At 46.1% G+C, this 13,704-nt stretch overlaps 4 protein-coding genes across 4 annotated transcripts; 2 read left to right on the forward strand and 2 right to left on the reverse strand.

Annotated features, from left to right (window-relative positions):
• The first annotated feature begins 2,335 nt into the window (after positions 1-2,335).
• GGS25DRAFT_481713 (glyceraldehyde 3 phosphate dehydrogenase) lies at positions 2,336-4,336 on the forward strand. The gene is made up of 3 exons (XM_049260210.1): positions 2,336-2,606; positions 3,070-3,892; positions 3,953-4,336. Exons 2-3 carry the CDS (start codon positions 3,082-3,084, stop codon positions 4,153-4,155), a joined length of 1,014 nt encoding a protein of 337 aa, XP_049118947.1. The 5' UTR covers positions 2,336-2,606; positions 3,070-3,081; the 3' UTR covers positions 4,156-4,336.
• A 114-nt stretch (positions 4,337-4,450) lies between these two features.
• Positions 4,451-6,641, reverse strand: GGS25DRAFT_481715 (TIP49-domain-containing protein). Its single transcript, XM_049260211.1, has 3 exons — positions 6,461-6,641; positions 6,149-6,375; positions 4,451-6,079 (listed from the first exon to the last, which is right to left on the reverse strand). Exons 1-3 carry the CDS (start codon positions 6,467-6,469, stop codon positions 4,906-4,908), a joined length of 1,410 nt encoding a protein of 469 aa, XP_049118948.1. The 5' UTR covers positions 6,470-6,641; the 3' UTR covers positions 4,451-4,905.
• A 1,698-nt stretch (positions 6,642-8,339) lies between these two features.
• On the forward strand, positions 8,340-11,261 carry GGS25DRAFT_185282 (uncharacterized protein). The gene is made up of 2 exons (XM_049256663.1): positions 8,340-9,022; positions 9,080-11,261. The coding sequence occupies exons 1-2, from the start codon at positions 8,677-8,679 to the stop codon at positions 10,888-10,890; spliced, it is 2,157 nt and encodes a 718-aa protein (XP_049118949.1). The 5' UTR covers positions 8,340-8,676; the 3' UTR covers positions 10,891-11,261.
• Positions 11,262-12,677, reverse strand: GGS25DRAFT_185293 (PTH2-domain-containing protein). The gene is made up of 2 exons (XM_049256664.1): positions 12,036-12,677; positions 11,262-11,958 (listed from the first exon to the last, which is right to left on the reverse strand). The coding sequence occupies exons 1-2, from the start codon at positions 12,475-12,477 to the stop codon at positions 11,633-11,635; spliced, it is 768 nt and encodes a 255-aa protein (XP_049118950.1). The 5' UTR covers positions 12,478-12,677; the 3' UTR covers positions 11,262-11,632.
• Between the last annotated feature and the right edge of the window lie 1,027 nt (positions 12,678-13,704).

A 13,704-nucleotide genomic window follows, 5' to 3' on the forward strand; every position in this document is an offset into this window, starting at 1 on the left:
TACCGAAGTAATATTTCAATGGTGATACTAACCTATCTATGCTAAACTGCCTAGGTAAGCGCGCATCTCAGATCTTCCTGATATATACGATGCTGGATAAAGATTGGGGAAACGTATCACAAAAATAAATTCGATGATGAGGATAATACCTACTACAATGTGGTGTCGAGATCATTTTCGCTCCGCTTGCAGCATCTTCACGACTATTTCTGGAGAATGTGGTAATACGTAGTCAAGTGTTGCCTACTAACTTGAAAATGTGTTGATTAGCTATACACATTACATTTGTAATAACATAGGCTCCGTCCGTATCGAGTAAATACCTATTTGATTAGTTGGGGCGGCTGGGGGGCCGAGACCCTTGAAAAGCACCGAAGTGAGGAAGCTCTGGAGCCGTCGATAAAATAGGATCGAATTGTCTAGCAGGGGAAACTGAGCTTGGCCTGGGTTTTAGACGATGCAGCTAAAATGGAATGCCATAGTCGGGTTTCGATCGAAACTTGAAGGGTTCGGGCCTATTGCCCCCCAGCCTTGTGTGGCGTTTGACCATCCATCTAGGTAATCAGTCATGGCATTACTGACTAGAAAGAAAAGGTAGGCTGGCAGGCTGATAAAGTGGTGAGCCCGGTAAGCCGGCGTTGCTTACTGCTGAGCAAGCCAGATTGCGTATGATTTATTGGCACGTTGAGCCCTTGCCCATCTACATTGGTTGGGATAGGATCTGGCCAGCCAGGTTGATCGTTTTGTCATGCTTGCGATGTCGGATTGATGATTTGACAATCGCTCTTGACTCATCTATGTATGTATGATATGTATGTATAGAAAGTCGCTCATGTGATACCTAATAGGGCGTGATTTGCAAAAGGAAGCTGATGGGTAATGATGAGCATCTGGTACTGATAGCAATTTATGGGAGGTGGTGTATGTATGTTTGGATCTCGGCACGCTATACGGAGTTGGGTTGCTCACAAACTCCGGTACCTTGCGGTCTTTGGCTTACACGTCCAGGATTCAAGGTAGGTCTAGTGGGCATGACCTTGAAGGCAAAATTTAGAAACCCCCATAGCATGTAGTGTACCGGTAGACTGTGAGTGGGTTATGCCAATGTATCTTTGTCTTGTTGCCTTGTGTTCCACAAAGCTGCAGCAGCCGGCCGTGGCATACTTCGAGACTCCAGGGGCCCAGGACAAACGGAATCGAAGTGATTCAATCATTCGGGATTGTACACGGTTATTCATCTCAAGAAAGAGATGCCAATGCTTCTGTTTATAGCTCATTGGGCTAGCCTTGCAAGAGCCGAGCCATTTCGGATAGATTCGTGAATCGTAGCCCGTTCCGTGGCCGAGATCCCGTAAGACGTTCGTGCCCGTTTTCGTTTGACACAGTGAAAAGGCTTCCCTCGGCTGTAGTAAAGTGACTTCTGGAATACATGATATTTTATGACAACACTGAACTGAAGTCAGGGTCGAAACTGTTGTGAGATTTCGAAACGGCCTATAAGCTCTCAGTTTGAGGAATATAATGAATGAGATCTTATTAGTTGAGCTATTTTCTCACTACTAGGTACGCATATCTATCGCTTAGGGGTTTGGGGGTGGTTTTGTTTCACTGACAAAGAAACGGTATGGACTTCGAATAAAGTCTGTGTGATAGTCAACGGAACTCGGCCACGCACTGTCTAAGGAGCCCGCCGGAGTTACGAGTCCTATACTTTCGAGGTACTCAGCTGAACGGGCTTGTCCGTGGCCACTATACTTCTGATAGATATCATACCAACGTAATAAAGATCAAACAAGACGAATATCGAAACAGGACAATGTTACAAACAAGAAAAAAAAAATTCACAAAGTGGCCACTATTTAATATGTATAGGATAGGAGAATAAGATAGCTAAATATATCTTGTGATTATCTGATTCTCTCGTTTGATATATCGAGTCAGCTCATGTCGTTTACCACATGTTTCTCGAAGAAGAAACACCTGATCTCGAGTGTGATACCATTATACCTAGTGTTAAGTAGTAAGTCAAGGTGAGTTGAATACGGGCGGAGTGATACGGATGTATTTGTCAAGTATAGGTTTGGCAGGGCCGTACAGTATGTGTAATAAGATCTGTGATTCTGTGTATGTGGGAATACATACCTATGTAGGAATTCTCCGACATTCACTGAGACTCTGAGAGTGACCCGTTTGTTACCCCTCCAAAGAAACAATCTTGGCCAGTAGGCCCTTCCAAGTAGCTACTTCCAAGTATGGGTATGTACATTGTTACAGGCTGTAGCAGTGTTAAGCTCGAGAGTGTAGGGCCACATGCAAGATTAGAAGCACTCCACTTACAAGGTACCCACCAAACTAGCCCTGGATGTTACCAGGATTACTGCATCATATTTTTTTTCTTAGTACTTTTCTCTCAACCCTTTTTTATTTATGTCGCTCATGCCATCATATAAACTTCCTACCCCTCCAAATCAAACCCTCTCTTCTTCCTCTCAACAACTCAATATTTAATCTGACCTCTTTCCTCAAAACTATTTATTTACTCGATTGATCTTTCTTGATCAATTTTGGAGTAATACAATCCTCAGATTTAATTAAATTACCTACAAGTAAGTAAGAGCTGAACTCACCCCTCCATACCCTCCCACCTTTACTCGTTCCATTACCCCGCTATTGCTTCATCCATATCCATGAGCTTGCTGTTTCCTGCCCCGCCAACACGCCAACATGGAGCACTTGGCTTTTGCTTTGAGTTTGGAGCTATTTGAAACATGGGAAACTCCTTCCGAAGCATTTTCACAAGACCATTCAACAGTGGAAACTGAAAAGTCAATCGTGATTTGCTATTTTTTTACGGAGCAGCATAATACCCCTCTAATGTTCTTATCCTGTCGAACATTTCGCAAAATACAAATACCTTGTTCCTCGTTCTTCGAACCCGTCTTTGAAATATCACATACCTAGCTTCCTAACATTCTCACACACTTCAACATCACACACACATTTTCACACCATCTCAACCCTACTACCTACTACCTAAACTCGATCAACTACTAACATCCCCCCCTAAAGACCTAGATCAAAATGGTTGTCAAGGTTGGCATCAACGGATTCGGCCGTATCGGCCGTATTGTTTTCCGCAATGCAGTTGAGCTCGAGGACATCGAGGTCGTTGCCGTTAACGATCCCTTTATCGAGACTCACTACGCAGAGTACATGCTGAAGTACGATTCCACACACGGTATCTTCAAGGGAACCGTCTCTTACGAGGCCGATGCTCTTATCGTCAACGGCAAGAAGGTCAAGTTCTACCAAGAGCGTGACCCTGCTACCATCCCCTGGAGTGAGACTGGCGCCGAGTACATCATTGAGTCTACCGGTGTTTTCACTACCACTGACAAGGCCAAGGCTCACTTGAAGGGTGGTGCCAAGAAGGTCATCATCTCTGCCCCCTCAGGCGATGCCCCCATGTACGTTATGGGTGTCAACGAGAAGACCTACGACGGCAAGGCCGATGTCATCTCCAACGCTTCTTGCACTACCAACTGCCTTGCTCCCCTCGCCAAGGTCGTCCACGACAACTTCACCATCATTGAGGGTCTGATGACTACTGTCCACTCCTACACTGCTACACAAAAGACTGTCGACGGTCCCTCCAACAAGGACTGGCGAGGTGGTCGTACTGCTGCCCAAAACATCATTCCCAGCAGCACCGGTGCCGCCAAGGCTGTCGGCAAGGTCATCCCTGAACTCAACGGCAAGCTTACTGGCATGTCTATCCGTGTGCCCACTGCCAACGTCTCCGTTGTCGACTTGACTGTCCGCATCGAGAAGAGTGCCTCGTACGACACCATCAAGGCCGCTATCAAGGCCGCCTCCGAGGGTCCTCTAAAGGGTATGTTGACACTCTTGCATGTCTTGAACTACTTATCATAAACTAATGCTCTAATTATAGGAATCCTCGGATACACTGAGGACGCTGTTGTCTCCACTGACATGATTGGCAACAACAACTCCTCCATCTTCGATGTCAAGGCGGGTATCTCCTTGAACGACAACTTCGTCAAGCTTGTCAGCTGGTACGACAACGAGTGGGGTTACAGCCGACGTGTCCTTGACCTTGTGTCCTACATCGCCAAGGTTGATGCTGGCAAATAAATTAATGACTTCAAGGATTTGACGACGGTGGGAACCCAAATGTGCGGGCGGCTTTCATTGAAAACAATGGTTAGGTACTAAAGAATACGGCCGAGCTCTTTATGGAGCTCCATGACACTGGCACGACTTGGGGATAAGGATAATGTAAATACAAATGCAAAAAAAGATTTGATGCTCTCCATTGAAATGCCTACTCTGTATGGTGTTCTCGTAATCTCTTTAGTCTTCGTGCATCGATCACGTTCTTACTAGATACCTAATACTCACTTACTGCATGTGTAATCATAGGGGTTTAGTACGTAGCTATGCACTCTTACTTTCTACGCATCAAGACAATAATTCTAGATGATCTGGTCAAGGTTGAGGTGGAAAGGAAACGTAGAGTTTCTAAACACATAGCTCTTTGTCTGCAATTGCAATTCCATTACGCCGCAAGTACCTATGTATGATACACCACCACTTCTTCTTCTTCTACCTCATGAGCTTGAAGCAAGCATACAAGCAAGCAAGCATACAAACAAGTAACCTTTTCCTCACTCAATATTATCGTTCATTCTTCACTTTGAAAAATTTTGGGGGATGATATCCATCATTAACGCCATTGTTGTGGTGTCCCGGGGGCAAGGTGGGGAGAAAGCAAGAAGCAACGTTCCGAGATATTTCATTAGATGGTTGGTTGATTGATTGATTTGATGAGGTAGGTACCTAGACTAGGTAATAGGTAAGCCTCGCACGTCACAGCTAGCTACCTTAGCTGATCTCCATGGCATCGCCGTTGTTCGCGATGGCGAAGTCGACGGCGCCGTCGTTGCCGATGAGGCGCTTCTCTGACTGGGTGACGAAGGTGACGCTGCGGGCGGGGTCGTAGAAGAGCTTGAAGCTGCGCTGGACGTCGTCGACGGAGACCTGCTTGGCCTTTCGCTTGGCGCTGACGAGCTGGGAGGTGGTGATGAGGTTGCTGGCGTAGCGGAGGCCGGCCTCCTGGCCGATCTTGGTGAGGAGGGCGAGGGCGTCGGCGGAGACGTCGATCTCCTCCTCGGTGGCGCGCAGGGAGAGGATCTGCTGGATCTCGTCGGGGGAGTAGGTCGAGGTTTGGATGATGACGACGCGGTCGAGGAAGTCGAGGGGTAGGCCGTGCGGGCTGCGGTAGTCGGTGCCGCGGATCTTGGAGTGGCCCCGGTTGCTCGCCATGATGACGATGGGGGCGAGGTCGACCTCGAGCGCGCGGTTTATGTAGCTGAAGCACTCGATGTCGAGCATGTGTACCTCGTCGATGAATAGTACGCCGGGGACGATCTCGGCCTTGCCTTCTTCCTTCCATTCGCCAACCTTGGTGTCAATCTGGTCTCGGATTTCGCTGCGGATCTCGCCGGTGTCGCCGCTGAAGAGGGCTAGGAAGCCTTGCGTACGCGAGTTTATAACATCGATTTCGTGAAGCGTAACTGTGTGGACGACCTCCTTGCGCTTCTGTAACTCGCCGTCTGGGCATTGTAGGAATTTTGTGTCGACACCCATGGCATCATAGTCGCGACTGCGAGCATAGCTTCGGCCAAGCTTGGTGATCTTGCCGCTTCCCTTGTCTATAGAGATGATGTCGCCGGCCATGACGCGCTCCTTGGTCATGGCATCAATCATCTTGGCCCCCATGTCGTAGACAGCTTCCATGTCCGTAGTTTTGATCGTAAGCTTGCCCTGCTTAGCGCCGCCAGTGACACTGCGGTCGATCTGGATCTCAACGACCTCGCCCTCCATGATCTCGGACTCCTCCTTGATGCGCACGCCGATCGACTTTCGAAACGCTTGCGTCAGGGCTTCGGTCTTGGACATCTCGAGTGAGAAGATCTCGGACGATGCAAGTGATGTGAAGGGCACGTCGGGGCCAAGCGATTGCGCCATGCCCATTGCGATCGCTGTTTTACCTGTACTGTAAAGTCCTTGTGGTCAATGATAACCCTATGGAGCTGTGGAAGTGATAGGCGGTAGCTTCACATACCTTGGGGGCCCGGCAATTAGAACTGCTCTGCCGGCGATCTTGCCAACCTTGATCATCTCTAATATGACGGCTGCCGCTTTTCGCGCCTTCTCTTGGCCGACGAGGCCTTGCGACGCCGCGCGAGGTTCTAACGTGTCGGCATCTACACCGAGACCTCTGATATGGGAATGCGCCGCGATGAGGTTTAGACCTCGCAGCTCCTTGGTCTCGCCGACGGTCACGACGGGCTATATGGGTTTGCACAAATAAGTATTAGCTTTCGAAGCTCTCCATTTGCTTGGGAAATTTCCTGGAATATAGACAATTACTTACAGCAGCCATCTTGGAAATCGATTGATGTTCAATTGCTAAAGATGAATATGGCTCTTCAGTTCAGGTTTGTTGTGTTGGTGTTTGTCTTTTTTAACAGCATCTAGTATTGATGGAGCTTCAATGTTCTAAGGTTCAATGTTAGGAATAAAGATTCATGTTGGATTTACAAGCTCTGGAAAATTAGACGCGCTTACAAGGGTACTGCTAGGTACACGCGGATGCTTCAATTCTCTTATCGTGCCTTATCGTGAGTACCTATGTACCCTATGTATGTATGTAAATATATGTACGCACTGTAGACGAAATCTTGGCAAATCTGTATAGTTGCATTTGGAGGTCACGTGCAACGAAGGTGTGGCTTGATGCACATAAGATTATGGCTGGTTAACTATTGCTAAGTTGCAAGTAACTACCTAGTACATACGGCGGCATAGTAGATTGATACATACATGCATCAATATCATACTAGGCATGCAGTGACCCGGCTCGCCTCGATTCGTTGGATAACATGGGCTGCATGTGACTGTTAGGCGATGTAACCAACGTTACCAATGAAACAAGTTTATTTCATCTTGTTGGCTATAGGTTTTAAGTTGATATACGTTTATGAGGCCTACAAGGTTATGCAGTGATACCTAAGTGAGTACTTTACCCCACCCTCTTTATGCACTTTTATCGTCCAATATCTATCGAGGCAAGATTGCTTTTATTTACGGCTATACACATGTACTACGTACATGTAGTATAAACTACTTTGTAAAACTTGAAAATTATTATTAACCATGTACTTAAAATATCATTTACATAAGTCCTACGTAGGTGATAAGTAAAGAAAAGAAAATAAATCCAGAAAGTTCTCTGCCTATTCGCCACTTTTACAGTCACGTTTTGTCGCGTCAACCACGGTATAGCCCAGGTTCCAAGGATTAGACTTGATATAATAAAAGCTCTTCCCCCCCTTATTTCCTCGTGATCTGTTCTAGTTTTCCCATTTATTTACAGCAATACTATAAATAATCGATGTTACGTTTACGTTTACGTGTATTGCATTTTTTATTGTCTCTGCCTCAGTTTGCAAAAGAAACCCACAATTCAATGTTCACTTCAATGTTCGTGCTTCCAACATGAATATGGGTCTACTGTAGTGTAGGCACATTACCGATGGCCCATATTTCGTGCTTCAGCTACATATACTGCTAGGTTAGTTGAAAAGCCTGGCCACTAGGTACATACCTAGCCAACAAACAGCTTACACGAAGCACTCTTATATATTTCTCTTTGACTGGCTATACTCACATATTATATTATAACTTCCCCTCTTCGATGCGTACCTACCTATCTGCTATACATATCTGCAATACATATCACAATACGTATCTACAATACATATCTGCAACGAAGCTCTTATTAATTCATCAAAACAATATTGAAGTATTGAAGGAGCGGTGGGATCGTGTGTGCACATACCAAGCGCTAATAGCATTAACTACTAGCTCAGCTGTTCCTGCCGTTAAACCTTGGCTCTTGCCGATAACTATTTGAGCCAACCCGCCTGGCTACCTACATCGTACCTGCTTTCAACACGCAGACGCAAAGTCTTTGCTCAACCGTTTGCTCTTCCCTTTAACTCAACTTAGTTTAAAGGCAGTGACGGTTGAAGAAACACCCGAGACTCAAGTGTTACCTCTATCAAATAAGCCAACCAAGTTATCTTTCAAGCTCAGCTTTTACTGGGTTTGCTTGAAGACTTCGATTATCTTATTCGAGGTGGAATTGATATTCGAAGAATATCTACCTAGGGTAATTAATACTAGGTACTTGTGTGGTTGATTGATGATTGATCTTCATACATATCTAATCACCCCGTCACTATTGCTCATGATTTATCGCCATCTTCCTCTCACTCTCACTTTCACTCAAGCGATTCGAATTACTTGGAAGTTGAAACCCCCGACTTAAAACCCCGAACGGATTTCTTGGGCGATGCTATTAAACGTGATTGATCTGGCAGAAGAAGTCCCCTGTAAACCTTAATTCCAAAAAGACCGGGGGATCAACAGCTTGCCTATCTACATCTGCCTAGTAGGTGACTTGAAGGAGCACCTTCCCTGGCAGCCCTGGCAGTCCTGGCTAGCGGGGAAACAAAGTAACTTTATTGTTTTCAAACAATTTCAAGTTGAAACTTTCAACTTTCAACTTTTCTATTTCTTATTACCATGTCCTATCATCGATGGAAACCAAACGCTTATGACGATGATCGACGACGAACGTCGTATGGAAACGACGTCGACCGCCATTATAGACCGATAGAAACCGGAGGTCAGTCTCGTGATCGAATCTATGATATGGATTCAGTCAGACGTGACCCAAGGGACATCAAAGACACGAGAGAGATCCGCCCCCCGCGAAGTCCACGTGGAAACAGAAGAGAAATGGACAGGCCTAATAAATTATGCATAGACACTAAAGTTGCCGATGCCAGGCGACCACCATCGGCAACTAATTCCCCTGGCAGTACTCACAGTACAATTCAGAGTGCTCGCCCAACACCAATAGAACCAGGTGAGCTTTTTTTTATTATTATCACCCGTTGAACCACATTACTAAGATATACATTAGCAGCGGATAGATTAGCAAGAGCAAACAAGGCGTTGAATCCTGCAGTAGCGGCAGTAAGCCCTATTGTCCCAAAAGCTAAAGATCCACAATTGCAAGGAGTATTTGAGGCTGTTTATAAATGGAATGAGATATCGCAAGAGCGCACGCTACTCAAACTGCAAGAAGACAAATTATTACGAGAGGATGGTCGACGCCAAAATGAAGTTGGTAAAATTGTTAATAAAGTGGATGACTTTGCGCCATTCTCGGAATTCCAAAAAAGATTCGACGAGAGTGCCAAGACAGAACGCGAAGGAGTCCAGAAGCATCGTCTTCAAGTCGAACAACAGCATCGAGAAGATTTAGAAAGATTTCTCTCGTCCATATTATCTCATGCGTTGGCAAAGCCACAGGCGGCAGCGGCGGCCACCGTAGCCCAGAATACTACCGCACTATCAGCATTGGAGGATCAGTTTGCAGGCTTTAAACAACAAGCCCTTCAACAGGCGTCAGAACAGCAAAAACACAATTCTGAAGCCCAAAAGCAGATTGAGACCTTGTTAAGCGACCACGAGAAAACGACAGAAAAACTTAATGCCCTGGACCGAGACTACAAAGCCTTGAAGTCCGAGCACAATGTTCTTCAGTCTGAAAACGCGGAACTCAAGCGCCAACTCACTAAGCTCGAGCCCACCAACGTCGAAATCACCCAAAAAATCCAGGAAGAGATTGATCAATTGTCCAAAGCCTTTCAAGCTCTTGTAATTCGGATTGATGATGTGGAAACCAAGGTCTCCACGTTTATGGAAAAGGTTGAGGAACTAGACATGGTAACCTATAATGAAGTGTTGGAGACTTGGATTGACCACGACTTTAAAAATAAGGTCTTCTCCAACGATAGAGCAATTGCTACTTTGCAACAGAGTCTGCAATCTATGCAAGAGTCGACTGCGTCGCGGTTCGATAAGAGTGATTCCCTTGCTCAGGAGACAAGAAAGGCACTTGAAGCGGTGGATACTGCACAAGTACCCCAACCTCAGCCCGACAGCAGGATGTCGGGAGATGGCGAAGCCGCACTTCAAATTCTTGTAGATGAGAAGCTCAAGCCATTTGGTGAGGTCCTCCAGAAAATCGTTGCTGAATCTGCCGAGGCCTGTGCCGACATGGTTGAAGAAGTGAGGGCTCATGTGGACAAAATTGAGACAAATATTGGTGCGTTGGAACGATCAGGTGCTGCTACGAAGGAAGAGTTGGTATCACAAATCCAATTCTTGAGCCAGACTGCAGCGCAACTCGAAACGCGTTTCGGATTACTTGAGGGTTTAAAGCTCAGCCAAAGACTTGATCTTGTCGGCCGCAGGCATCTCGAACTCGAACAAAAAGTAGTGGCTTGCCAGCAAAATAATGCGAATGGAGGGACAAATAATTGCGATGCCCTGCAAATAATCAAGCCGGATATAGACGATGCAAAACGAAGGTTCAACGCCCTGGAGCTAGCCATTCGAGCAATCAATACGCAGTGGTCAAATCTTAGCTCGAAGCAGATGGCTGAAATGATACTCGTGCAATTAGATCCATATGGGCAACGAAATGAAGCACGAATTGCTAAGATCGAAAAGGAAGCCAATGAATTGACGACCAAGCTCTCAAATATTGAGCAAAGCATTATTCCCTTGGCTAAGGACTGTAAGAGGTTGACAGACATTACAAAGGCCCCAACCCCAGAGAAAAGACCCGCCTCCCCAGGATCACCAGCCGACGAGTCAACAAAGAAAAGAAAATTAGGAGAAAACGGACAATTCATAGCAATTACCAACAATGCGCAGCAATAGTTAAAGTAAAGCAACTGAGTATTGGATGACGAAAGTCGACTCGGGCTGTACAATTCCATCTCATGGCTATGCTTGTGGACATATAATTGTTCGATTGTCAAGTCGGACTATATGGGACAGTCCAAACTAACCCATATGGTTGATGCTTTTAACGATTGTTCGAAATCCACTTGGGAAAGAACCTTACATTTGTGATAGTTGCTAATTGTCGTGCTACTGAAAGCGGATGTACTACATGGTTACAACACCCCCCTATGTTTTGCTTTGCTGCTAATACCCAGAGAGCGAGAGATATGGGATATTAAAAAAGACCAACTGGCTGGAGTCATGGCGTTGGGGGAAGGAAAACAATAGACACGAGAAAATGCGTCAGGTTCAAAGTGATGGAATCATGCGTATCTGTGTTATTGGAGGTCTAGAGCTGGACTTTTACATATCTGAAGAGTCTCACGGCTCGAAGATGATATGACTACATAGTAGTTGCCTAGAAACATTTCCTGCTGCAATCGAATATGCTTTTCAATTTTATAATGCCTTCCCTGTAAAATGAATATGTCCGCCTATTTGGTATTTACAATACTGGCGCGCTCTATGATGATGCCCTTTTCTACCTACCTATCTATATACCCTTTTTGTAGCATCCGCCGCGTCGCTTATTCATTCATGCCTTGCCCGCCCTTTTGATTACTAGTAAAAATGTATACCAATGAAACATCCAGCCAGCTAGTAGCTAGTATCTACATCACAACAGCTTCAGCCCACCAGTGACACCATCGACGACACTCTTGGGCGCGGGCCCGACGCCGAGCACGGTGAGGCTGCCCGGGTCGATCTGCGTGCGGCCCGCGTCCTGTATGACCTCGGCCGTGATGCCCAGGCTGCGCGCCTTGCCCATCAGTTGGATTAATTCGGCCTCCGACTTCACCTGCACCGCGATCTTGGCCTGGCCCCGGTGCTCCCAGCGCTGCAGGAGCCGGGCCTCGGGAGAGCTGGGGTTGCGCTGGGCGGCGCGGGAGAGCTTCTTGTAGCAGGCGAGGGTCGCGTGCGAGCATTGGGCTGCGATTTTGCCTGGGGGGGGGGAGGGTGGGTTAGTAGGGGGTAGGTGGTAGGTAGATAAAGTAAAGCGAAGTGAGAGTAAGACGTACCTTTGGTCATGCCGAGATCTGTCCGCACGACTAGCACAAGCTTGCATTCCTCGTTCGCGGACCCTTCTGCTATCCTGTCATCATTATCATCATTGGCTTTGGCATCCTCCTTGTTATTGCTGGCGTCCTTGCTGGCCTTCTTGCTGCCGCCCTTCTTCTTCGCGGGCTTGGAGAGGCGGAGGCCGTCGCGGCGGTCGGCGTCGACGCCGTTGGACCAGTTGGGGGCGTGGTCGAGGATGGTGTCGTCCTCGTCGACGTCGGACTCCTCGCTCTCGGGGGGGTCGTCGAAGTACTTGCGGCGCTCCGAGGCGAGGGTGGGCGAGACGAAGAAGTAGCCCCGGATCGAGTAGACGCCGAGCATGAAGCCGGATATGAAGACGACGATGCTGGTGGATATGAGCACGGAGGTGGGCGTTACGAGGGCGCCGGGTTTGTCTGCCATTTTTGGGGTTTTTTGGTTTAGGGGAGGTTGAGGGTTGTGGGTTTGCTTGATGGTAGGGAGGTAGGGAGGAAAATTGGTGGTGGTTTTGTTGGTTTTATCTAGCACCGTTTCATACGAATTACGTAGCTAGTTAGCTAGCTAGGTAGCTAGGTAGCTATAGGATGGGTTATATTAAACGAGGTAGATGTGTAAGCATTTGGCACGGCTACATATAAAAAATGATCCTAGACAAATAGCTGAGCAAAGATGAGAAAATGAGGCTGAAGAAAGCTGCAAGGCTCTAGGTTAGTTAACTATCTGCAGTGGTTTTTTTTTCTTGGGCTGGGATCTTCAATAGTTAAACAAAGATCAAGTTGAAAAAGGTTAAAGATGTTACAGCGGGATGCAAAAAATAAAATAAAATGATTCAGCACCCCACGTTCGTTCAGCCTTGTGTTCCCAGTTTGGCAGTTTCCTTAAATTCTTCAATCCATCCATCCATCATCCATGCGAAGCGAAGCACCTGCCTGTCCCCTTCCCTGCTCTGCCCTGCCTTGCAAAGTTGCAACCCAATGCGGCTTTCACCTGCCGGCGGCTCTATGTGCAAGGTGTTAGTTATGTGGTTAACTAAACCTACCCCGTCCGTGTTCTTAAAATAATGTACGAAGGTTGTGGCCAAAAGTTTAGACCAAGATATACCTCTGCCCCACAGTGCGTTACTCTTTTTTGGGCCTCTACCAATAATAGGTATACATTTAACGTTAAATCCCTTACAACCCTTAAAAGTATAGCACCTTATAGCACATTTAAGCGCTATAATATGCTATAAACTTAAAGCCTTCAGTCCTAAACAACCTTAGATTATTATATAAGTATTTACATTAATTTAATAAAGAAAAAAAATTATAGAAATTTCTATTATTAAATATATTAATTAAATAACGTAATAGCATATTTAATATTTATTAAATAAATTTATAAGGCTTTATAAGTAGGTAAGTATGTTGGCGATAATATTTCTTATAGTGGTAGAAAAGTGGAGGAACTGTGGGGCTGAGGTATATCTTGGTCTAAACTTTTGGCCACAACCTTCGTATTGTACCTACATGCACTTGAGGTACATGTACATACATACCTACACTAAGTCGAACTGAGCGTGATGACGGATGTGTGGAACAACCTAACGTGAAGCTAAACCCCTTTTAATACTATAATGTATTTTAACAAGATCTGTTTAAAGTACCTAGG

This window comes from Hypoxylon fragiforme, assembly GCF_022984875.1.
Source record: "Hypoxylon fragiforme strain CBS 206.31 chromosome Unknown GGS25scaffold_3, whole genome shotgun sequence".
In the NCBI taxonomy this organism is placed as follows: Eukaryota; Fungi; Ascomycota; class Sordariomycetes; order Xylariales; family Hypoxylaceae; genus Hypoxylon; species Hypoxylon fragiforme.